Here is a 26628-nt window from a genome sequence, read left to right on the forward strand (position 1 = left end):
TTTTAAGAAAAAAAAACCGACTTCAATGGGGGATGCCGCTGAAAGCATTCTTAGATTCCAGACAATGAAATGAAAAAGACAGCATCTTTTGCCTAATTATGTAGAAAAGGAGGTAAACTGACCCACTTTTCTAGTAGCATTTCGTTTTTGTAAGGGTCGCAGTTCTAACCTAACCTAACCTACTTTTCTGGTAGCATTTCGTTTCTGTAAGGGTCACAGCTCTAACCTAACCTAAACTACTTTTCTGATAGCAGTTCTGTTCTGTGAGAATCGCAGTTCAAAACCCACCCACCCACCTAACCCACTTTTCTAGTAGCATTTCCGGGTCCGGGTCTGGGTCCGGATCCGAGTCCGGGTCCGTGTCCGGCTGTCCGGGTCCAGGTTTGGGTCAGAGTTCGGTCCGGGTCCGGGTCCAAGTTGGGGTCCATGTTCAGACCCGGGTCCGGGTCCGAGTCCGGGTCCAAGTTTCCATAAGGAAGAGAACAAATCGCCAAACGTGAACTATGTGTCATTGAATAGTTCCATTCTGATCATCATCAGCAGTTCCACTTCATCAAATGTCACTTTTTTAAATGTAAACGCTGGATTTGTTGATGAAAATACAAAAATCACTATATGTATGCCTTTCACATTTGAGGAGTTCCCTCGGTTCCTCGTGGGTCTCATCATCAGAACTCGAGCTTGACAAAAATATGTCTTAAAAACTTAAGTTGCTTAACAAACATAAAGAAGTGGACAAATCGCCAAACGTAAACTATGCGTCATTAAAGAGTTCCATTCTGATCATCATCAGCAGTTCCACTTCATCAAATGTCACTTTTTAAAATGGAAATGCTGGATTTGTTGATAAAAATACAAAAATCGCTATATGTATGCCTTTCACATTTGAGGAGTTCCCTCGATTCCTCATGGATCCCATCATCAGAACTCGAGCTTGACAAAAATATTTCTTGAAAACCTAACTTGCTTAACAAACATAACGAAGAGGACAAATCGCCAAACGTGAACTATGCGTCATTGAAGAGTTCCGTTCTGATCATCATCAGCAGTTCCACTTCATCAAATGTCACTTTTTAAAATGGAAGTGCTGGATTTGTTTATAAAAATACAAAAATCACTATATGTATGCCTTTCATATTTGAGGAGTTCCCTCGATTCCTCATGGATCCCATCATCAGAACTCGAGCTTGACAAAAATGTTTCTTGAAAACCTAACTTGCTTAACAAACATAACGAAGAGGACAAATCGCCAAACGTGAACTATGCGTCATTGAAGAGTTCCGTTCTGATCATCATCAGCAGTTCCACTTCTTCAAATGTCACTTTTTTAAATGTAAGTGCTTGATTTGTTGATGAATATATGTATGCCTTTAACATTTGAGGATTACCCTCGATTCCTCATGGATCCCATCATCAGAACTGCTTTTTGACAAAAACGGGACCAATCTGTATGTATATACTTACAATCAAAAAAAGAATTTTCAAAATCGGTCCAGAAATGACGGAGTTATGGAGTAACAAACATTTAAAAAAAAAAACAGTTAAAAAAGAAAACTAATTTCAGCGTTTTTGAAAATTCATCCCCTACGGTGGTGAAAGAGGGGTTGAAAGTTTGTATGGAGATCAAAAATTTTATCAAATGCGGGACTTAAAACTTTGTATATAGGCATATTATTAGAAAACAGGAAAAGTAATTTCAGCATTTTTAAAAATTCATCCCCTAAAAGGGTTAAAAAGGGGATGAAAATTTGAAACCATTACAAATGCTTTGAAACTTCTTAGAAAGGCATTGCATAATATTACAAAAAAAAAAAATTTCAACGTTCTTAATAATTCAACCCCTAAGGGGGTTAAAAAGAGGATGTAAGTTTATATGTAGTACAAGTTTCCGTTTAAGGTAGGAATATGAAACTTGGTAAAAGGGCATTATTATATTTAAATAGACGAAATCTGATTGCACCGTGTTTGAAAAGTTTGTATTAATAAAATTTGCATCGGGAGCGAACATTTTTTTAAATAGTGGACTTGAAAATCTAAGTGTTGAGAGGGATTATATCGAGAACAATTTTTTTCAGTTAGGGGCTTGAAACTTCGTAGTTTGTGAAAGACAATTTTCATGCGTTGTATAATTATTAACAAATGATTAACCGTCCCTACTGATATCTTTTGCTGCACAATGTTCTATATTATGCTCATGTAGAATATATAACCACCAACATAAACTCCACGCGTACGAAGTCGCGGGCAACAGCTAGTAACGTATATTTAGCTTATTTAGGATCCATGCTTAACTCCATAACGAGTCATGGAATGCCAAAATTTGTGTTTACGTAAGTGACGCCATCAAAATTTTAAATAAAATAAACCGTGAGAGCTCACCAACTTGTCGAAAAATAGTCCGCACTAGCCCCAAAATACCTTACATAGAAAAACGTACCAAACAAATACATGTTAAATTGTTAATCATTAGATTTATGGTTTTTGTGTGCACTTTAGCATAAGGACCCTATTTAACTAAATTGAAGAAAAAAAAAACACTTGAAAACACGTCTTTTGTGTAACAATGTCTCCTTGCAATGTTTCAACTCTCTTAATCGAAAAAAAAAATTCATCATTTTAATTTATTTTTAAATTTCTCTTAAACTATTGTATATTTTGGTACATAGTGTCATGATTTATTTATGTTTACATGACAGATAGCAGTTGAATAATAATTATAATGTGGCAACATCATTGCGTTACCCCGATTAGTACGGGGTAGTTGGGAAAATACCTGGCAACACGGTAGGTAGCTAGGTAGTGGGGCACGAAAGCCAGTTGGACTGGCTCGTGAGACTCGTTCACTTGGATCGAGGCAGTCAAAGAGGACACACCGTGAAGGATCAGTCAAGTCAGAGTACCTGCAAGTACCTCCATTGGTGTATAAGTAATAATTAGAGTAACCCATAGAAGCTGAATCTTCACAATAGTGTATTAGTGAAATATATAATATTTTATTGGCTTTCGTTTAATACCCAACACGTGTATGTGCAATGCATAGTTTGGGTGCAAAATGCAATATTCGCAACGAGGCGGGAGCCATTTTGATGACGTCATTCCGCTGAAGTAGATGGTCGGCGCCGCTGTCTCCCGGCAGTTTTGGAGACCCACTACCATGCCCAACAACATACTAAAATTTGGTAGCGATTTCCGGATCTGAACTATATTCCCATAAGGCAGTGCACATGGAAGATTGTCATAAGCAATGTTTTTAGTATTTGTTGTTATAGCGGCAACAGAAATACATTATCTGTGAATATTTCAACTGTCTAGCTATCACGGTTCGTGAGATACAGCCTGGTGACAGACGGACAGACAGACAGACAGACAGCGGAGTCTTAGTAATAGGGTCCCGTTTTTACCCTTTGGGTACGGAACCCTAAAAACATATAAGTACAGTCGAAGGCAAAAATATCGATCCAGACAAATGGCTCAAAGATATCTGAACACGACTACATTGTCTAAGGTGTAAGAGCTTACACATATTTTTGAGACTTTGGGAATGTATATATGAAGGGTACAAGGAAAGACCATGTCTAGTCACTTTGACAACATTTTAAGTTATCGCGGTTTGAAAGGAACGATGTGGGTAATTAACCATTTATTATTATGTAATTCTAATATACCTATATATTCAATGTCAACTATTTTTAATTATTCTCTACTTTTATTTGACTTTCAAAAAGTGTTCTGTATGAATCTATTTTGAATAAAAATATTATGATTATGATTATTATTTTCATGTATAGGTAGGTGTTATTAAAGTGAGACAAAAACGAGTTATATTTATAATTGCAGCGGTAACATTTTGAAATTAAATCTCATTTTCCAAAAAAGTGACTAGATATGTTCTTTCCGTGTACCCTTCATGATATTTGTAGTCATTGACTGTAACTACACCAAAGTTTAGACACAGTTTAGTTTAGTTTGTTTCTTTAGACCAATTCAACCATAATTATAAGTAGATGAAATGATTAAAATAACTGAGAATGCTCAGTTAAATATGTTTTAAATGGTCCAAAAATTTTATTACTTAATTTCTATTATGTAGCTAGTCACGTAAGATTTACTTACCTTTTTGGGTGTCGCTTTGTAAAATCCTCTGTATTTCACTAGCTTCTGACCCGCTTTCAGATTCGGAGTGCAATGAATAATGTGCACTGGCTGGATGATTTATTCTGTGATTATTCACAATCTTGTTAGTGCCAACACTCGTCGTCCGAATGGGAGGGCGAGGCGGTCTGGTCAACATTTCTTTCGATCTGGCTTCGATGCCTGGAGGCTCATTTTGGGAGCAAATATATTTTGGATAAGTGTCGTAAATCTTTTCTTCAAAGCTTACTTGCTTTGGTTGCAAACTGAAGGAACGAAAGTCATTGTTTAAAGACTTTCGTGGATATCCTCGTTCATCAACCGTGTCTTGTGAGAATAAAAAATTCCTATTTTGAGTACATTGCATTTTTTCGGGGTACCTGTACACAATATCGACGTTTTTGGGAGTGGACTGATAGCGTAAAAATGTATCGGTCCGCCTTTCCGGAACTCCCCTTGTGAATGGGTTACATATATAGGTTTTGCCCGTAGTGTCGACTCTAAGTTCACTGTCACGTGGTAAGCTGTTAGTTTTGTAGGACCGCGGTAAACTGCCATTACCACTTGAATTTGGTGCGTATTTGAGGGATGCCCTCTTTAACGTAGTGTTCAAAGACTGTTCGAGTAAAAACTCATCTTCCTTTTGCTTTAATTCCTTCAACTTCTGCCAGTAAAAAGCTTCAAGTTTTTGCTGTGCTTTTGCTTTCTGCTCTAAATTTTCAAATTTATTATCCACTGGCAGCTTGTAAACTGGATACAATGGGTTTCGTAAACTAGAACGATTAAGAGAGTTTCGTCTTTCTTCTGCTTCATTCATAGATTTTTTCACGTGTCCATATGGCGAAACAGTTTTTGGCATATTAGGAATTTTGTGACTTGTGGGTACAGGTGAAGTTGGAGCAGAGTAATTATAAGATTTTGTGATACATTCTTCGCACTTTTTTGAATTATTATGAATATTTTGGTCCAGTGTAGACGCATCTTTATTATTATTATCAAAAGAAAAACTTCTAGCTCTCTTTGGCTGTATCGTTCGAACTTCAGCTTCTTTTTTCGGAGATATTAAAAATTTTGTGCTAACTCTTTTAATTTCTGCGCCCACTGAGGCCGGTTTAGCAAACGATTGGCCCTGGAAAACTTCAATTTCGTGTAATGGTGTTATAGTTTCTGTCAATTTTTCCACTGAATGATAATATACATCTGGGAATTGGACTTTATCTTCATGAGCAGATGTAATTAAAACATTATTTAATTCGTTATAGGGTTTCGGTGGGACTTGAGGTCTAGCTTTATAGTATTCTTTGGACAAATCAGATTTGTCTTCATTATGGTACAAGTGGGTTTTCACACTTTCTGATACCAAGGTGCTGCTGGATGAATGGTCGCTTGAGGCAATGTTACATGAAGAATCCATATCCTTATGGTATTTTTCAATGGCTAGATTCTCGTAAATTCGCCCAATATCGTTATTTGCATTCAGAACGTTATCTTTTACTATTCTAGGATTCTCATATTGGTTACTGTTAGAAGAATTATCAAGACTAGACTTTTTACAACCCATATGGGTTACCTTTTTTGGCTTTTCTTTAGACTTATTGGAAAAAAATAAGCTAGGAAATATCTTACGAAAACTTGTAATACGCTTTTTACCACTATCGGACATTTTCAGCTACTGCATCTACAGGTATATATCTGAAATGAAATACAATTAAAAATTTATTGAGTTATTTTCTAAAGCTTCGAGGGATGTTGATTCTCGGATTTTTTCAAGCTTTAAGGATGACTCACGTTAGACCGGGCCGTGACCGGGCCGGAGCTTCCGGCGCTTCGTTTTCTATAGAAAGCATCACGTGATCACCTGTCATGTCATAGAAAAGTAAGCGCCGGAAGCTCCGGCCCGGTCACGGCCCGGGCTAACGTGAGTCATCCTTTATTCAGTGGGCTGAATTATATTTTTGGTGCCTAGGTTTGAGGTTTTCTCAAATTAAAGCTGTTATACCTAACGAACGAAATACCTAAAGTCGTAATACCTAATGCATCTAATACCGAAAGTCGATATACCTAATAGACGATACCCCTAAACTTGATTTACCTATTGAACGAAATAACTAAAGCTAATATACCTTCGGTATAACGTGGATTAGGTATATCGACTTTAGGTGTTTGGTTCGTTAGTTATAATAGCTATAGGTAATTCGTGCAATAGGTATATCAGCTTTAGGTGTTTCGAGCAATAGGTATATCAGCTTTAGGTAACTCGTGCATTAGGTATATCAACATTAGGTATTTCGTGTATTAGGTAAATCGGCTTTAGGTATTTCGAGCATTAGGTGTGTCAATTTTAGGTAAATCGACTATAGGTAATCAGAGCTTAGGTAAAACAATATTAGGTGAAACGTGCATTAGGTATTTCGTTCATTAGGTGTTATGAGCTTAGGTTAATTGACCATTAGATATTTTAAATAATAGGTGAATCGAGCATAGGTGATTCGACATTAGGTAAATCAATTTTCGGTATTCTGATATGTAACCGTGTGCCCTTACAGGGTATCATGAACTGGCTATATGAAATGTAACACCTTATTATGTACATGACAATGCTATATTGAATAAATGACTAAATGACTCAATCAAAATTGTGGTATTTTCCATAAAAAGGGACCTTATTGTCGATGGCGCTTACGCCATAATTAACGATGCTCCGATATACTCGTAAATAAAATGCCGCGTGACGCTGTGCGGCGTAAGCGGCATCGACAATAAGGTCCCTTTTCATAGAAAATGCCCCAATTAGGGATAGGGGATTTCTTCTTCGTGGAATCCAGTGATTAGCAAATGTAAGGGGGAAAAAACATCCAATCACATACCATCGGATGTCGTGATTGTTGTGTGTAGGCAAAGTGACAACCCGAGCGTACAAGTTAATAATCAAGATCAAGTGCGGGTAGTTCGCAAAACCCGCGCAGCAAGAAGATGTTGATACAATTCCTCGCCAGTCTGCCTGTGACCATGAACGTAACGTCACGTTCGAAACGTCAGATCATAAATCAATCTATTTCCAACCGCAGCTGCGTTACTGCTCCGACACTACTGCAGCGGCCTGAACGCGTCGGTGTTATTGTCAATTTCCATAGTAAAATGAATGACGATATCGACTGCACGTAATATGGTGATTTTAACGTTTTCCCGACCGCAGCTGCACTACTGCCCCGACACGTCGGTGTTATTGTCAATTTCCATACTAAAATTAATGACAAGACCGACTGCACGTAGCATGGCCATTTTTGCGAATTTAGTGTATTATTGCAACTGTGGCTGCAGACCGCACGTCAAATCTGTCACCTACACTGAAATGTTTTTTTTTTTTTTTTTTTTTTTTTCATTTATTTGGAGCATTGGCAACACGGCCATCAGCTCAAACATCAATACACTTTGGGTCACAGATATTAGTAGTTCTAAGCAAAGAGGCTATAACCACTACGTTCTAATAAGGAAATCAACGTTTTTACTCGATGAAGTCCTGTGTTAGTTTAAAATTATGATTGAATGTCGTGCTACCTATATTTATAGTACATCACGATTCCAGTGCGAGAATAGGTTATTCGCAACTTCGCAACGAGTTTCGTTAAAGTAAAAAAACCGGCCAAGTGCGAGTCGGACTCGCGTTTCAAGGGTTCCGTACATTACACAATTTTTAACAATGAACCTATTTTTATGTGAATTGTGAGTGATTAAAAACTAAGTAATTAAGTCCGACTCATGCTTGACTGCACACTTCTAATTGGTTTTCCTGCAATCTATAGGTATAGAGCTATTTTATATATATATATTTTTTTAATTTTAGACGTAGTAGTTTCGGAGATAAATGGGGGAGGGGGATGGTCATATTTTGGCTATTTTTTTAAGCAAATTCTAAACTGTTTATTTTAAAATTACAATATATATATTTGAGATTCTCATAACGACCTCTTTCATTTGATATGTAACACAATATAGTTTTAAAATCTTATTTTTTTAATATTCTCATTTACCCCCAAAAGTGGCCCCCATGTTTAAAATTCATTTGTTTACGTTACATATCCGTGATTGGGTCACAAACGTACGTATGTGTACCAAATTTCAACTTAATTGTTCCAGTAGTTTCGGAAAAATAGTCTGTGACAGACGGACAGACAGACAGACAGACAGACGCACGAGTGATTTTATAAGGGTTCCGTTTTATCCTTTTGAGGTACGGAACCCTAAAAATCGACACGATTTGCATATTACCTACACCGTTTTACAGTGTTAGCATTTCATAGTCACAATTAATTATTAAAATATATATTTTAAATTTCTGTATATTTTGATAAACAGTGTTAAGACTGTTTATCAAAATATATTCATTTAATAAATAACGGAAGTGAGTATTTGATATTTCGAGCTGGCTCCCGATTGGTTGCACCATTTTAAATCGTAACGCTTCCGGTGAGGCAAGATGGCGGCAAATGGCGCTACGATTGGGAGGCAGAACGAGGGACGCTACGAATGAGTGCAGATCGAGTTGTCATATTGTAATAGCCAAACGTTATGGAGTGTACGTGAATACAAAGCTTGCTGGATCATCGGATTGTTTTATTGAACTGACCTTAACATGTCAGAAGGCGGGATTAGTCAAGGTTCTCAAATAACCTTGGTGAAAAAACTTGCGCCCTTGAAGTTAAGTAACCGCAAATTATTGGTTTTCCTAATTTGATACATATGCACATTTTTTTTCTTTTTCCTCTTTTCTCTTCTTTCCTGGTGATAATTTGAAGTTTGTAGTTATTTCACTATCATAAGTTTGATCTAAAACAAAAACGGTTTAAGCGCTTTGGTCGAAACAATTTTTTTTTAGATGATAGACAATTACATCTTAAATTGCATTAGGGTATGCCCAATATAGTGTTAACACTGAGTTTACAAATTTTACAAAAGTTTTAAATTAAAAGAGGCTATAATATAAATAATGATTTCCTGTTGTTACATCAGTTGATATCATTTGTAAGAGTTTATAAATTTATAATGACGAAGAAAGTTGAAAATATCAGTAATTAAGGTTGCGTGTAAGGAATTACGGTAATCCCAATCGTGTTTATGAGTTTACAAAGACTACTATCATATTAGTAACAGTTTACAAAAGGTTTACAAGTTATTAAGAGTAATTAGTGTTTTCAATTAGTTATTAACCATATATGTGCGACTCAGCATATTTTTAGACACATTCATAAACGAAAAAGAGACGAGTCGTATGCAGAGGATGACAGCTGTACCCCTGAGCGCCAAGACGTCGGCACTCGTGGCATCGCAGCAGCAGCCGTAGCCGGCATGGAAAGGGCAGGAAGTTGTTAGAAAATGTGGCTGATGATGAGTCATGATGATCAATGGCCCATGCAGCAGAGTTGTGGTAGTCAGGAGTAACCCCGCTTCCACGGCCTTAGCGAGGGGCTCGCGCCACTGGACATCAGGTCATGTAAACCCACGTTTACTATCATAAAATGTGATATGAATGATTTGATATGGTAATATGTGATGGATATGGTGATTTCCGTGAGGCAACCGCAGATAGTCGACGCAAATAAACCGTTAGACGACAGTAATGTCTCGAAGGTGATGGAGGACACCAACATAATAAATACTCCATCTCCAAATCATCAGGCAAACAACCCCCTTGTCGCGGAGGTGACGACTACTGATGTGGAAAACATATCTTTTGACAAATTCAGGCTTTTAATTAAAACAGAACTATGAAGGAGAGCCTTTCCAAATCTATTACCAGGAATATAAAACAAGCACTATTAATCGAAGTGAACTCAAGAATAAATATACTTAAAGAAGACATATCTCGAGATTCATATCTATTATCTCAATAACAGAAGCGACTACAACTAACCATAAATATCACGAACGAAAACATTAAGCAACTAGAGTCTGAGAACTCAAAGCTACGTGCGGAAGTAGAAGCTCTAGCTAAAAAACTTGACGACAAGAATCAAATGGCAAATGAAGAAACGAATTATAATAAAAGTATTGTCCTCTACGGAGTAGAGGAGTACCCAGGCGAAAATAGCTATGTACTTATAGAACGATAATATATTCTACGACATGCCGGGCACAGATATCAACGGGTTTATTGGGTGGGTGGGTAAAATGACCAAAAGTGGGAATGGGGATCAGAACAACAGGTGGCTCGTGATTATGTAATTGACCATTTGACAAAAGATCCTTTATTAACAATTTTTAATCCAGAACTACCGACGGAATTACATACTGATGCGAGTTCAATAGGCTACGGCGCGATACTTCTACAGAAACATAACGGTTTAAATAAAGTTGTAGCATATTTCAGTAAAAGAACGAGCCCCTGCGAATCTCGATACCATTCCTACGAGTTGGAAACTTTGGCTATATACAATGCTTTAAAACACTTTCGCGCTTACCTTTTGGGAATTACGTTTAAAATAATTACTGATTGTAATGCAATAAAATCTACGTTTAATAAAAGAGATATATCTCCACGAGTGGCACGATGGTGGAGTTATATGCAAGATTTTACGTTTGAGGTCGAGTACAGAAAAGGCCAGTATGTTAGTCATGTAGACTATCTTAGTCGTAACCCAGAAACGAATAAAAAGTCAGCAGCTATTTACCAAACGGCAAAGGCGAAGTCGGAAATTTCAAAAACTGAATCTATAAATCTCATAAACTCTCCTCGTTCTTGGTTAGAGACTGCCCAGGATCAGGATTTAGAGACTCAGGCGTTAATCGAAAGAGTACGGTCGGGTGATTTAGATAATAATCAGTACAGGGTTCAAAATAATATTTTATATTACAAAGCAGACCCCACATCCCCATCGAAATTGTATGTACCCAAAGGAAGTAGATTGAGTATTCTTCGTTTGTTCCATGATGACAATTGCCACGTTGGTTCCGAAAAGACCCTTCAGAAAATACTTGAGTACTTTCGGGTATTTCTAAATTTGTAAAAAAATATATAGATCACTGTCGAATTTGTATAGAGAAAAAAAGTCATTGTGGACCAAAACAAGGAATGCTACATCCGATTGATAAAACTCCCATTACGTTTCATACGGTTCATTTGGATTGTACGGGGCCATTTCCTGTATCTAACAATGGCTACAAATACTTGCTAATAATAGTTGACGCATTCACTAAATTTTGTATCTTAAAACCGCTTAAAACAATGGGTGCTCAAGAACTAGTTAATAAAGTTCGCGATTCTGTCATTATGTTTGGAGCACCTTCTTTAATTGTAACTGACCGCGGCACCAATTTTAATTCTCGGCCAATACGAGAATTATTCGAAGAATGGCAAGTTAGGCATCACTTGATTTCCACGGGTACACCTCATGGAAATGGGCAGGTTGAGCGTTATGTGGCAACAATAACTAACATGTTAAGTACCACCTGTGTTAACGTGTCAGACTGGCCGAACATTTTAAGTAAAGTCCAACTTTCTTTGAATACTACGGTGCAAAAGTCAACAGGATTTTCACCAATGCGGTTACTTATTGGCAGAAACTCTAATATCCCCACTGTACAGGCTCGGTTAGATGAGGTATTACACGATAACGATGAAATAATAGATGTTAGGGCTGATAGATTACTAGCACAACAGCGTTTGAAAATTGTAGCTCAAAACTCGAAAGACCGATTTGATTCAACCCGCAGAGACAATATTCAGTATAATATAGGAGACACTGTTTATGTTAATCAGGACCACAGGCGCCATAATAAATGAAGTCCTAAATATAAAGGTCCTTATGAGATAATAAACATAGAGGATAATGATAGGTATTCATTAAGAGGTATTGGCTATTTAAGGAACATAACCGTAGCGAAAGACAAGCTACGGCTATGGCCTGGCGAATTTGTGGAATAAATTTTGAATAATATATATATTAAATTATAAGTGATTATGATTGTGTATGATTGAGTGGTTTAATGATTATACTTGGAAATATAAAGTGACTATTATGAGTATTACTTTGACTGATGTCCGGAATCACTGTCGCGGGTGATTAAGCTTCATTGACAGCGGGTGATTGGCCGTACACAGTATGATATGGGATGATTATTTATGATTATGAATTACAAGTGTTAGTAAAAAATTGTATATGGTTAATATTATTCGCTGATACTTCGAGAACGAAGTATCTATCAGAATGGCCGTGTTAGATAATAAATGATTAAAGAGACCTAGATATAATTTAAATTAAATAAAAAGCAATACGAATAGTAATAAAAAGTTGTTAAACGTATAGTGAATTAATTTTGTTAACCGGAAGTACACTTTGTACATTTTAGTTTCGAATAGGGTTTTGTGATGTAATAAATTATAAATAACGGTTAGATAAATCCTAAATTAATTATGTGAAATTATGAATAGTTATAACAGTAGTTTATAAGTAAATTAAATTTATATTAATAACCGGAAGTTGTCTTGATTGTCTTGTACAAACTTAGTTCGAATGAAGGTGGGGACTTTAGCATAAAAAGGGTTGTCCGCTTGTGGAGGGGGCATTCTTGCTCTGACTCTAGCTGGCGACGGAACGAAGACGGACGGCTAAACTCCACACCTTCAGTCTCTTTACCTTCGTGGTCACATTGTGATATTTATTAGAAAAAGTTGATTTTATTTAACACGTAGTGTTCTGGAAACGTGGTGTTCTATTTTGGCGGTGTCCGAATATAATGTAAGTACTTATAATAAATGTGTTTTATTTCAAGTATGGTTTCCTTCTATTCTAAATCTATTATCATTTTACCTGACTAAATAAATGACCCTAGATACATTGTTTACAATGAATATAATAAAATAGCTTAAAGGTCTTCATTTGTTTTAGAAGTCTTACAAAGGTAAGCTATTTAAATAGATGTTTTGAAAGGAAATGTAACTAAATAGCTTATCTTTGGTTCGTTTGTTTCACCAGTCTTATATATAACAAAGATATTTCTCCTTTTAGCTATCACGTTCAGGATTCAATTTACGCCCTCGCCGTAAATGTCATTTTGCTCCCTTGTGACACAATCTACTATTTCGAATTGGTGATGTGAAAAGATATATATTATGTAACCGGACGGATAAGATAAGTAAAGTCTAATGAAAAAAAAAGCAAGCAAGCGTTGATAATAGGCGTAACATACTACCGCACCGCACCGTTACAGCTTTAAAGCAGGTTTCTCGTCTTATGCGTGTGTGTGGTGCAACGTCGTTAACACAAACACATGCCAACAGTAGGCGCAAAGAGTTGACTTACCACAGAAAATATTAATTTCGCCACAGAATAAATAATAGTGCTACCGTACAGAAAGGAAACCTCCTACAAAACCGAAGTTTGACAGCGGTTCAGGGTCGAATCACGATGTCCCTTTCTAATATATGGCACTATCCCTTTCGGCTATTTAGGGTTGTCAAAATTCAGATCATTATCTTATCTGTGACCACTGTGTGCACGACCGTGCACGCAAAGGGACGTCAAGTTGTGCCAACCCTAATAATTGCTCGGAGCAATGCTGAGCCTAACAGAGCCGAGTTTTCCCGAAGCTAGGAGTTTCGCACCCCTGATTTCGCACCTTTTTCTACTGACAAGTTGGATTGGGTGTGTATACGCTGTGTGCAAGTATACGCTGTCTTGTGTTTCCTTGTGTTGGCGGCAAAGTCGTGGAAAAGTGGCTAAAATGTAAGTAAGTACCTACTGTGTTGGAAAGTGAAGTTTATATTTACCGCTAAACATGTGCACCTTCAAAAAAGGTGTTATAACAATCGTTATTATTTTAACTCGGTTATAAAGGCAAATATCTTAATGATGTGAAAAAATAGTTAAATATATATTGTACCTATTATACCGACAAGTTATCGATACAGTCATATGAACATTTTGTCAAGCCCTAGCGTATAGTAACAGTTTAATTTTTTACACAAAATATTCCAAATTATTGACTAATATGATAAAATATTAGCACACAACTGAAGAAAAACTTATAATTAATTGTATAAACCGGCTTTTTACACTTTTTATGCTGTTAATTTAACAAAATATCGTTAAGAAAACTTCGCTCGGAATATCATAATTACCTGTGAAATGAATGTTTGCCTGGGTTATTTCGCCCTGTAATACTACAATCCGGCACACTACACGACACAATCTTCACTACATTACTTTATTGTACGTTTTCTTCCTGATTTGTTTTTATTTTCAAGATTAAAAAATACGGCAATGCGCTCCCGGTCGAGTTCGGCCGCCTGTCACTCAAAAATGGTCACGTTTTCTCATTTGTAGTCTGACTCTTTCGCACTCATGGGATGTTCATATACGTGATGGCTTCCCTTTCCCACACTTCAGCTGTCTTTATGCGTAAGCATAAATTTTAGGTCTGTGGTCCTCCTTTTTGTACGCACTACAACACATCAAACGGGCGACCGACTTCCAAACAGCCCTTTCTGTATTCTATGCATACGCGTATTCAAGAATAACTTACGGTCTCGTTTTATGGGGTAATAGTACTGACATGGATAAGATCTTTATTCTCCAAAAGAGATGTGTCAGAATACTAACAAATTCTGATCAAATGGAGTTGTGCCGACCTCTTTTCAAGAAACTCCAAATACTAACTCAACCGTCAATGTACATCCTTGACTCATGCAAATTTGTTAGGAAACATACGGAGTTGTTTACTCCGACAGCACCAAAAATCAAAAGGAACAATAGAAACTTAAATAAACTTCAATTACCCCTCTCAAAACTAAAAATAGTCTCATCGAGCCCTCACTACATGCTAATTTAAATATACAACCACCTACCAAACTCCCTAAAAAATATTGAAAAACTGCCGATGTTTAATAAACACTTAAAAACATTTTTAGTCAACAAATGTTATTACAATGTGAATGAATTTTTAAACGATAAACATGATTAACAATGTTAAATTAAATGCATGTTAGTTCTAAGTATATTGCTGTGCCCTTGCAGGGTGTCACATGTAAACCCAACTACTTATAAGCTCCCACCTAATAATGTGTAATGTGATATGCAATAAACAATTTTAAATTTCCTTTTTTACCATACGTGTTGACCGTATATATCGTATCGTCGTATGCGTCTTATCTAAATCATCGACATCTAGCACATATACCATAAGTATAACTAGTGTAATATTTTGCCTGAAGTAAGAGATAAGTGGAAGAGAAAAAGTAAATTTGATGAACCAATAGAAAAATATTACCTATGTACCAATTATGAGAAAATTTGCTTATATCTTACGGAATAACAGATAAGACGATGAAGTCAATTGAGTAGTATTGTAATTTAATAATTATTTGAGCCATTGAATTATTTGAATTGCTTGAGTTATTGTATTATTTGAGTCATTGAATTATTTGAGGTATTGAATGATTCGAGCAATTGAATGATTTGAGTAATAATAAAATAAAATATAGAGTATTATATAATATTTGAATATAACTATTTGAGTAGTAGTATTGTAATTTAATAATTATTTGAGTCATTGAATTATTTGAGTCATTTAATTATTTGAGTCAGTTAATTAGTTGAGTCATTTAATTGATTGTCATTGAATTATTTGAGTCATTGAATTATTTAAGACGTTGAATTATTTGAGTCGTTGAATTATAATATTTGAGTCATTGAATTATGTGTCATTGAATTATTTGAGTCATCGAATTACTTGAGTCATCGAATTATTCAATAATTATTGAATAATAACTAAAAATATATAACTATTTGAGTTAGTGAATTATTTGAGTTATTGAATTATTCGAGTTATAGAATTATTTGAGTTATTCATTTATTTGAGTTGTTGAATTATTTGAGGTATTGAATTTTTTTTATATCACGTCGGTGTCAATCAAGCATACGGCCCGCCTGATGGTAAGCAGTTACCGTAGCCTATGGACGCCTGCAACACCGGAGATATTACACGCGCGTTGCCGACCCTTTAAAAACCTGTACACTCCTTTTTTGAAGAACCCCATACTGTAGCCCCTCGGGAAAACCTCGGCAGGGAGCTCATTCCACAGCCGAAGCGTACGCGGGAGGAAATTCCTCTTAAACCGCACAGTGCGCGACCATTTAGGTGCTAGGGTGTGAGGGTGAACACCCTGCCGATGGCGAGCGGTGCGGTGATAGAAAGCAGCCGTTGGCATCGTGTCAAACAATTCTTCAGAGCACAGCCCATTGTACAAGCGGTAGAACACGCATAAGGAAGCGAAGTCTCTCCTTAGACTTTTAAGTCTAAGGAGAGACTAGTCTAGACTTTCTAAGAACCTTCGATTTTAGGCCCTTTTCTGTTTCTGGTGTATGTAAATGACCTGCCCTATATGGTAGGCCGAAAATCCGGCATTGTCATGTTTGCCGATGACACTTCTTTGCTTTTCAAGGTGAACAGAAAAGACACTGAGCTAGCTGAGCCGAATGACACCCTCTCTGAAGTGTGTGATTGGTTTGCTGCAAATAATTTAATGCTGAATCCAAAAAAAAACAAATGTTTGAAATTCTCTTTAGTTAATGGTTCTAATCTAAATTTAGTCTCTAAAATTAAACTTAATGGTCAGTCTGTTGATTTTGTAGAAACAGCGGTGTTTTTAGGAATAACACTTGACTCAAAACTGCAGTGGGGATCCCATGTAACTACACTAGCCAGTAGGTTGAGCTCAGCTGCTTTTGCAGTCAGAAAAATGAGACAGTTAACTAATGTAGAGACGGCACGAATGGTTTACTTCGCCTACTTTAATAGTTTAATGTCATACGGTCTTGTACTGTGGGGTTCTGCTGCCGATATAGAAACAATATTTATACTACAAAAACGAGCAATAAGGGCAATATATAACTTAAGGGCGCGGGAGTCACTAAAAGATTTTTTTAAGAAAATTGACATTTTAACGCTGCCGTCCCTGTATATTTTTGAGGTAATAATGTATGTAAGGAGAAATTTGTACAATTTTCCAACAAACGCTGATAAACCAAAGGTTACCAGAAGTTCGGGTAAACTGAAAGTTTCTTTCTATAGACTAGTAAAAACAAAAAAGACCTTCGTAGGAAATTGTACAAAGTTCTACAACAGAATTCCTTTAGAAATTTGTGAGCTCACGGATGCAAAATTTAAAACCGTTGTAAAACGAGCACTGATTGCAAGGGCATATTATAGAGTTAAGGACTATATCACAGATCGGGATGTATGGAAAATTAACTTAAGTGACAAACCAAGTAGTCTAAGGGCAAATAATTGAAATTGATTTTATTTATAATTCTGTTATATATTTTTTGTATTGATTGAAATGTTTAATTTGTTAAATAGGTAATTGAAATTGATTTTATTAATAATTCTGTATTTTCTAAGTATGTAAATTGTAATGTATGTTGTGATTTGTGATTATTTGGATGAATGTTTAATTTTAATTTTGTACAACTGTACTTTTTTGACTTTCATAGGTGCATTATGTTAATGCCTAAATTGAAATAAAGAAAATTGAATTGAATTGAATTGAATTGAATACCGCTTGTGAGTGTGGGATCGTCGACGATTCGTACAGCGCGCCTTTGGACTGAGTCGAAGGGTCCAAGCTGGCATCCAGGTGCTCCTGCCCAAAGGTGACAGCAGTACTCCATATGGCATAATCGCGTCAGATTTATTTGAGTTATTGAATTATTTCTGTTATTGAATTATTTGAGTTATTTAATTATTTGAGTTATTGAATTATTTGATTTATTGAATTTTTTGAGTTATTGAATTAATCGAGTTATTGAATTATTCGAGTACTCGAATTATTCGAGTAATCGAATTATTCGAGATCGAATTGTTCGAGTTATTGAAATATTGCGCCTGTGAGTTATTGGATGATTGAATCTGAGTTACTGAATTATTGATTCTTTGAGTTATTGAATTACTGATTCTTTGAGTTATTGAATTATTGATTATTTGTTATTGAATGATGACTCTTTGAGTTATTGAATCTTTTGGGTTATTGAATTATTAAATCTTCGAGTTATTGAATCCGAGTTATTGAATTATTGAATCTTGAGTTATTGAATTATTGAAACATTGAGTAACTACATTATGTTATTAGAAATTTGTTGAGCCTCTTAACTTTAAATATGAGGTAATAGATAGTATTGGAGACACGAAAGGGCTCCAGTACTGTTATTAGATTTTATGAGGCTACTGCCTAACGATTGGAGACATGAAGGGGCTCCAGTATTGTGATTAGTTATATGAGGCAGTATTGGAGACATGAAGGGGGCTCCAGTATTGTAATTAGTTATATGAGGCAGTATTGGAGACATGAAGGGGGCTCCAGTATTGTGATTAGTTATATTTATTTATTTATTTTATTTATTTTTTTATTTTATTGGGAAACAAACAGCTTACAATAATACAGGATATAGATATTATGACTAATACATGAGCCAAAACAGTTTCCACTAATGGAATGAAACATAAATGCTCAAAGGGAACTAGAGTAAAAATACATTATAACATATCATTTCAATCGTTCTAGGAAACAGAGAAAAAGAAAAAAAGACAAATAAGAGTACATTAATACAACACAATATATGAGGCAATATTGGAGACATGAAGGGGGCTCCAGTAATGTGATTAGTGATATGAGGCAGTATTGGAGACATGAAGGGGGCTCCAGTATTGTGATTAGTTATATAAGGCAGTATTGGAGACATGAAGGGGGCTCCAGTACTGTGATTTGTATGTAAGATGTGTTTTTGAAATGTCCAGTATTAATATTTAAAATGATCGCATTATTATTGTTAGATAGTGTTATTGATAGATAAATATATTAGAAATATAACATAGTACAATAAGTACCTATGAAAAGTAAATCAATCTTGATTTTTGAAAATGTTAAAATTAGAAATATAACGTTAATGTTGTAAAGTTAAACCCTGTTTGGATTGAGTCACAGTTAATAGTTTATTTATTACTGGCATTTTATCGAGACGATAAAAAGGTCAGGAAAGGCCGAATGTTAGCATTTCATAGTCACAATTAATTATTAAAATATGTATTTTATTTTTATTTTCGACAGGCACGTAAAGGGTTAATCACCGCCCTAGTGCAGTAATGTAGCACCATTATATAATGTATAATAATTTGGCGCTGTTGTACCTATGTATATTGTGGGCGTGGCCTTTTGTTAACTTTCATCGGAATTTCCTGTAAATAACTACTATTTAGGTTTAGCAAATTCGTAGGTATAACTTTGTGATTTTTTGAGCGATCAAAAATACAATTTTTTTTAACTAATTCCTACAGGCAGCGTCAGGCTTGCAGGACTATTAAGGGGCCCACTGACTATCAGTCCGCCGGACGATATTGGCCTGTCAGTTGTTCGGAACTGTCAAGTTTTTGTTCTAACTGACAGGCCGATATTGTCCGGCCGACTGATAGTCTGTGGACCCCTTTACGGGGATCTCTCGATCCATGGCGACAAAATATGTATATTTTATTTATTACTCTCACTTGTCCCAAGAGGGTGTCTTTTCAACCCCTATCCGTATGCCTCGGCCCTTGGCATGTACAGTGAGTTTCAAAAGTGCATGGATACATTGAAATTTTGAAATCCATTCTCAAAGTGCAGCGAGCTGCAAATTATGAATGGATTAATTTATGAAGTGGCCATGCAATTTTGCGTTTGGTTGTACCTGAATAATATAGGTAAATCTAGATAACTACAAGTATGTATATTTTGTTATTTAAACAAATAACGGTTCATACATTTTAAATTAAAATATCTATATATTTTTTATAACTAAAAGATATCTAAAATAGGCATTGTCATTCAGCGGGGGACGCTAGCCAGCCTTTTAAGAGCCCATCGACGTGCTCACTAGCGCCACTGCTCAATAATTGTGATTATTTAAATTTAACAATAGATATTTAAAAAAGGGGGCCGCTACGTACTGTATATTGTTATTAAGTACCTTTTGTATACATCAAACTAGTTTTTATGTTGCTGGATTCGTCGTCCTATGATACAAAACAAAAACGGCCGTTTTAACTTCGGACGGTTGACGAATCCAGCAACGTAAAAACTATTATAATATATACTAACTATTATAATGTATTATAATGTATTATGTAATGTATACAAAATACAGTACGTAGCGGCCCCCTTTTTTAAATATCTATCGTTAAATTTCAATAATAACAATAAAATTATTGAGCAGTGGCGCTAGTGAGCACGTTGATGGGCTCTAGGACATGGATGGGATGTAGGACAAAGTGGTTTTATACCAAGGGGTTTTTATTTATTTTGAACACAAGCACAATAGTACTATCAAAATGATCGAGATTTCAGTAGCGTGTATTACGAGAAGATTATCATTATCTAGAGATTATAAAGCGTTTTTAAGGCGGTCTTTTTATGATTAGATTAGATTAGATTAGATATATTTATTTCTTAAAGAAAAAGGCACAGTATTTTACAATAAAACCGGCCAAGTGTGAGTCGGACTCGCGCACCATTACGCAAAAAACGGCAAAAAAAATCACGTTTGTTTTATGGGAACCCCCCTCAAATATTCATTTTATTCTGTTTTTAGCATTTGTTGTTATAGCTGCAACAGAAGAATTTTCACCATGTGTGAAAATTTCAACTGTCTAGCTATCACGGTTCATGAGATACAGCCTGGTGACAGACGGACAGACAGACGGACAAACGGACAGTGGAGTCTTAGTAATAGGGTCCCGTTTTTACCCTTTGGGTAAGGAACCCTAAAAAGGGATGAAACAAAGGCTTTCTTAAGATTGGAACAGAAATCAAATAATAGAATATAAAATAAATAAATAAAACAAATGTCACAAAAAAAAAGAGAGATGTATAAAGCTTGATCAGAAACATATGATCATGCGCCATGTTGCGGAATTTCATTGGAACTAATTTCTTACACTGGCAATATTTTTTATGATAGATTGTCACAGTTGTCAGTGTCATTGTGGCGGTTTACTTGAATAATGCTTAAGTAATATTGTCTTCAGTTACCGCGATAGTTACTCATGAAATAATACTATGAAAACGGATTATTGAATTTAGGAGGGAATTAAATCTTCTCGGGTCCGAGGTGTAGGGTTGGAGCTGGCTTAGTTTTTATCGCGTATGAAAATGAAAATGAAAATGAAAAATTGTTTATTTTGGTTAAAACATTTCACAATTTACAATTTAGTTATGCTTGGAATCTCCTTGTAAGTATTGTAAATACTTGTGGCAGAAGACCCCGCTACTACTATTAAGGGTTTATAAATAGTAACCGAACATATCATTTGAAGTAATATTTAGGTGAAGATATTATATAATTAGTATGAACTTTAGCTAAAGTAAAGTTTAACATATAATTTATTACAATTAAGTAAAATTAAAATTATTATTTAAAATTAAATTTAAAAACAAAATTATGATATAATGTTGAGAAATTAGTGCACTCAAAACAATTGAATACAAAATTGAGATAAAACCTGTGTGTGTGTGTGTGTGTGTGTGTGTGTGTGTGTGTGTGTGTGTGTGTGTGTGTGTGTGTGTGAGTGAATGTGTGTGCATATGTGTGAATGTGTTTATATAATAACCGTAGTGATTTAAATATTTTGAAATATGTCTAACGATAGTTTAATTTTGATTGATATGAATATGTTTGAAAAAGTTATATATATCTTTACTTGAAAATAATTGTAGTGTATAACTAGGCTTATGAACCGATTTTGCATGTACAACCAGCCTTAAAGTTTTTCTATGATTGTTCATTATTTTTAGTATGTGGGTATTTTTGCACTTTGTAATTTTTCCTCAGTCACCCGTTGACCACGAACGCTGTAAAGGGTTCGAAACGTCGGGATGTATTATAAATTCAATATACGCGATATAATCCGTTTTCATAGATTTATTTCATAATGCTTAAGTGTTGAATATTAAATAATAAATGACAAAACGCCCAAAACTATACATATTCAGGAGCAGAACATTGCTAGGGCCTACCTAGGTATTGTCGAATGTCAAGAACAAGAAAAAAAAAACAAGAAAAAACAAAAATATTTACAAAAAAAAATACTATGTTCATAACTTCATCAGAGTTTATATCAAAAATAAAATAAAAATATATTAAATATCAACGATCTTAATAGCTAGAATATTATTAATATAAATATTTTTAATATTAATATGAACGTGTCCTAACAGATAGATAAGTTAGTAGCTCCGAACCGAGCAGCGATAAGAACTGAGTAGGACGATACAAGCTATCGTTATTATCATGTCCGAGGTGCGGCTGATAATAGTTATTTGTTACACAACGGTGCAAAGTTGCATTTTACCCGCGAGTGTTTCATCACACGAGAAGTAAAATACATTTGCACCCGTGTGTAACACAAAACTTTTCACCTCACTATAGCGAGGACAGTGCAACATGCAAAAAAACAGCTCATAAAAAAATAAGTCTATTTGTACACATTATATCATCATCAGGTTAATTATAATCATCATCAATATAGTATAACATTATGTAAAAATGTTGTTGACAATGTTGACATTTCTGACGATGCGTTTTGAAAATGCACTGCAATGCAAAATGTTTTGAAAGGCTCAACTTGTGCGTTCAGAATTATATCCAACATCATTATAAAAAACAAATGTTTCTTATGGAATTTTAAGGTTTATGACTTAAAATCATTATACAAAGCTTAATTTGGTATTATTTATTAAACTCTCAAACCAATGATAATTAATATCGAACGAACTATTATTATGAGCGTTTTACGTTTTGTTATCTGTCAAAAGCTACTTACAGTCCGTTAACTTTCAGAATGACATTCGTTTTTCGGGTAAAATTGGACGTAATCGCGTAATAGAAAATGACAGTCTCTTACTGATTTAGTTGCAATCCAACACCCAAAGAGTGCAGTCGTCTTTTCAGCCTTAAACTGTATAGAGTAGTTAATACCACCATAACAATAATATCACAATTTTACCATATGAATTGAAATATGTGACTGGGTATTACAACTATATAATTTCCGCCAGAAGTGACGGTGTGACGTTCTGTTTTCAAATTTGTTTTCGAATTTCAAATTCTGATTCTATTTTATTTAGATTATGACAAAAAGTCCAATCGCAATATAGTAATCAACCGTTAAGCATAATGTCATTAAATTAGGGCTTATTACAATAGGATTTAGGACAATAGGTATCCTTAACTTAGGCCAGGATTACACTTGTATGTTTTACTTACGTAAGTAGGGACACAGCTATACTACAGAATGAGATATGAATATCGTTATCTCATTCTAGCAAATAGCTTTGTCCCTACTTACGTAAGTAAAACTTACAAGTGTAATCCTGGCCTTATTGCGGTAAGTTTAAAACTGTTTGTGAGTTAATAAGAAAGCAGAACAGGATGATATCTTGATAGTAGCCTCGTGATTAATTCCTTTGTTTTTGCTCATTATATTGTTTAAAGTGTAATATCGATAGCTTTATTATACAATAATCTAATGTGGTAGTGTGCAGTGAATGGAGAATTAATCTCAAAGCGTGTTTAACCACCATTTTGGAGTCAACGGCCGGTAGTCCACGTGCTTCTCGTAAAATCCAGCTATCGGTTTTACGAGACAACTACAACAACCACCGAACAGCGTCGTGCTCTAAGAGCATTTATTTTGTTCCTACCCTTTTACGTGACATTGGCTACGGGCAACACCGCCCTCAAGTCCATCAAGAAAAGAAAGAAGCAGAACAGCATTACCACCTTCGCGTGTTACCGCCGATACCCGATATCTCATTCTAAAATCCGAAGGTCATTCTGAGAATTAACGGACTGTAAGCACGCTCCAAGGTCAAATTAATTTCCCCACTAGTGGATAAAATACGTTTTTACCCGCTTGTTTGAAAGGATAAAAGACGGCTTTCCGAGCTAGTGAGGGGAAAATTTCCTTCCTTCACTGAATTTGAGGTCAGAAACTATAACATATCGCATCGCAGTATTTTTTCATAACTTTATAACAGTCATCAGAATTCTGTTTTCAACTACCTACTAAAATCGATCCAATTTGTAAGGGTTAATACAGATTTAGGATCAAATTAAACCTTCCTGCTCTAGGTAGGTACAAGTACCTAAGGGTTCCTATTAAATACGTAGGTAAATTATTATGGTTGTGACCTTTAATCATATCCCATAATTATGTGTTAAGTGGTCTCCTAATTCTAGTAAATTACCCAGAAGTAAATCTCGTCTATTACAATTACAGCAAGCGTTACAATTATTCCTCCAATTCCTCCATTGACCCTGAGAGTTTCTAAACTGCGCATGTTACGAGAAGGCACGTCTACTTAGATACTTGGTAATAAAACTGAAACGACGTAATCATTGTCATTTTCGAGTGCCATGATAAAGAATTGTGAATTATAGGTAAAGAACCTGTGATTAGTTCAGTGAATGTCGTAATATTTATGAACGCGAGAGCGGGTGGGTATGCGTACGGGTGTGACCAGCGTGAGTCACCGACACAGGCCGGTCAGCTCAATCGAATTATTTCTGGCGTACATACTCCTTAGTAATTAATAAAAGATAAAAGCTTTTCCATCTTGCGATTGTGCTCAATGCTCATAGACAGGATTTTATTTTCTTGTATAATATAAAATTATAATTAATTAATACCTACTATAATTAAAATTAAAATATTTAAGGTATTTTAGTTCATGATGATTAACCTACTCTTCGAAATTCTACATAAGTACCTACTACCATTTTCGACAAAGCCTCGACTTTTTTTGTCTTAATAAGTACCTACATACGAACATACCAAGGAAATGTAGGTACATATTTTACTAAGCGAAAAAACTTTGTATTTACCTACTCTATAAATTCACAATAAAATAATATACACGTTAGTCCTTGGGTGTGAAGATATAATTATACTCGTACCTAAGAGGCAGGTACAGAAAACAACCCGAAAGGCTTCATTACCTACTGACTGATGTAAATATTCACGAGAGTACCTATTGTACTGTCCTTATTCTTAATAGAAACTTAAGTGGTCACTCTGCACTCTGTTAACAGTGTCATTTATTCACTCGTAATGCACTGAACGGAATGTTTTCTAAACTTTAACGCCTAATAATAAAATAATACAATTTATACTCTAACTCTTTGTAGTATGAGTTTAAGAGGTTAGCGTGAGAATCTTATTAGAATTTTTGTTAAGTAACAAAGTATTAGCCTTACCTTATTCCAATTTTAACTTAAAAGGGAAATGTCCCGTCAGACGCTGTGAAGTAATAACAACAACATAAAAATAACCTTTCACGTGCATATATCTGCATCACTGCTCTAACATATTTTATAAATTCGAAGGCCATACACGGCCTGCCTTTTTAACCATAATTAAAATTAACTTTGTGAGGCAAGCGATAGAGTCGAAATCAGTTATACTGACAAGCAGGTAGAGCGGCTTTGTACGTTCCGTTACACGTTAAAGTTCCATTTGGTACAACGCGGTAGAGTATGTTTAATAGAGAAAACCTTTTAGGCCACATGCGCACGAGCGCATTTACAATTCGCGTTAAAAAAGCGTATAAATGACACAAATGGATACATGTGTATTTATTCACACGATGGCGGTGGCGCTAGAAGGATATAACCAAACGGAGACGCCACGCCATGTCTGTAATTTTCTGTACAAAACAGTGCCGATTTTTGCGGCGGAGGGGCACGTCAAATTTATACTTTGTGTATGACCATTGGCCGCCTATTTTCGACAGAGGGGAACGCCTGTTAATGGCTACTCCGTTTGGTTACATCCTCTAAGCGGTGGCGCTTTTTATCAAGTGTTGTTGGATTTTCGACTTTAAGCGTTGGTCGATAAATCGAATTTAGGTATCATTCCTACGAGCGCTTTTTCAACGCGCATTAAAAAAGCATTTGAATGACACAAATGGAAACATGTGTATTTATTCACACGATGGTGGTAGCGCTTTTTATCAAGCGTTGTTGGATTTTCAACTTTACGCCTTGGTCTTTAAATCGAATTTAGCGTGCGAGCATATTCAAGCGCTTTTTTGAGTGTGGAGGGCCCTTGACGCGTGTTGAAAAAGCGCTCGTGCTTATGAATCCTGAAATCTAGTAATAGTTATTTGTGCAACAAGAGAGGAAAGTTGGTTTTTCTTGCGAGTGTTTATTTTGAGTCCCGAGAAAGCGAAAGATTCTTTAATTGAATCACGAGCGAAGCGAGTGATTCTAAGGTAGAATCTTGAGCGTAGCGAGGGACTCAAAAACACGAGATGTAAAATAACTTTGCTCTCGTGTTGCACACATAATTTTTCACCTCAGTAGTGAGAACATATTAAAGGTTAAAATGTTTTTCGAATTACACAGAATAAACAGTTTTTTTTTAAATTTAATATGTAATATGATACCATACCATACCATACGATACGATACG

At 35.5% G+C, this 26628-nt stretch overlaps 2 protein-coding genes across 8 annotated transcripts in view; one reads left to right on the forward strand and one right to left on the reverse strand.

Moving 5' to 3' along the window:
* The window catches only part of LOC134753714 (uncharacterized), a 242851-nt gene extending 232428 nt beyond the window's left edge, over positions 1-10423 (forward strand). Inside the window, exon 2 of the mRNA XM_063689652.1 lies at positions 10399-10423. Coding sequence (XP_063545722.1) covers positions 10399-10423 — 25 coding nt within the window. The remainder of the gene's footprint in view (positions 1-10398) is intronic.
* Positions 1-25619, reverse strand: part of LOC134754154 (coiled-coil domain-containing protein AGAP005037) — a 245100-nt gene extending 219481 nt beyond the window's left edge. For 5 of the 7 annotated variants that reach the window (XM_063690260.1, XM_063690262.1, XM_063690261.1 and 2 more), the window contains exons 1-2: positions 25413-25619; positions 4114-5823 (exon numbers count right to left, since the gene is read on the reverse strand). In XM_063690260.1, the coding sequence (XP_063546330.1) occupies positions 4114-5794 (1681 nt within the window). In that variant the 5' untranslated portion in view covers positions 5795-5823; positions 25413-25619. The remainder of the gene's footprint in view (positions 1-4113; positions 5824-25412) is intronic. The other 2 variants (XM_063690263.1, XM_063690265.1) reach the window with 1 other exon arrangement.
* Between the last annotated feature and the right edge of the window lie 1009 nt (positions 25620-26628).

Source organism: Cydia strobilella, chromosome Z, assembly GCF_947568885.1.
Source record: "Cydia strobilella chromosome Z, ilCydStro3.1, whole genome shotgun sequence".
NCBI classification, from domain to species: domain Eukaryota; kingdom Metazoa; phylum Arthropoda; class Insecta; order Lepidoptera; family Tortricidae; genus Cydia; species Cydia strobilella.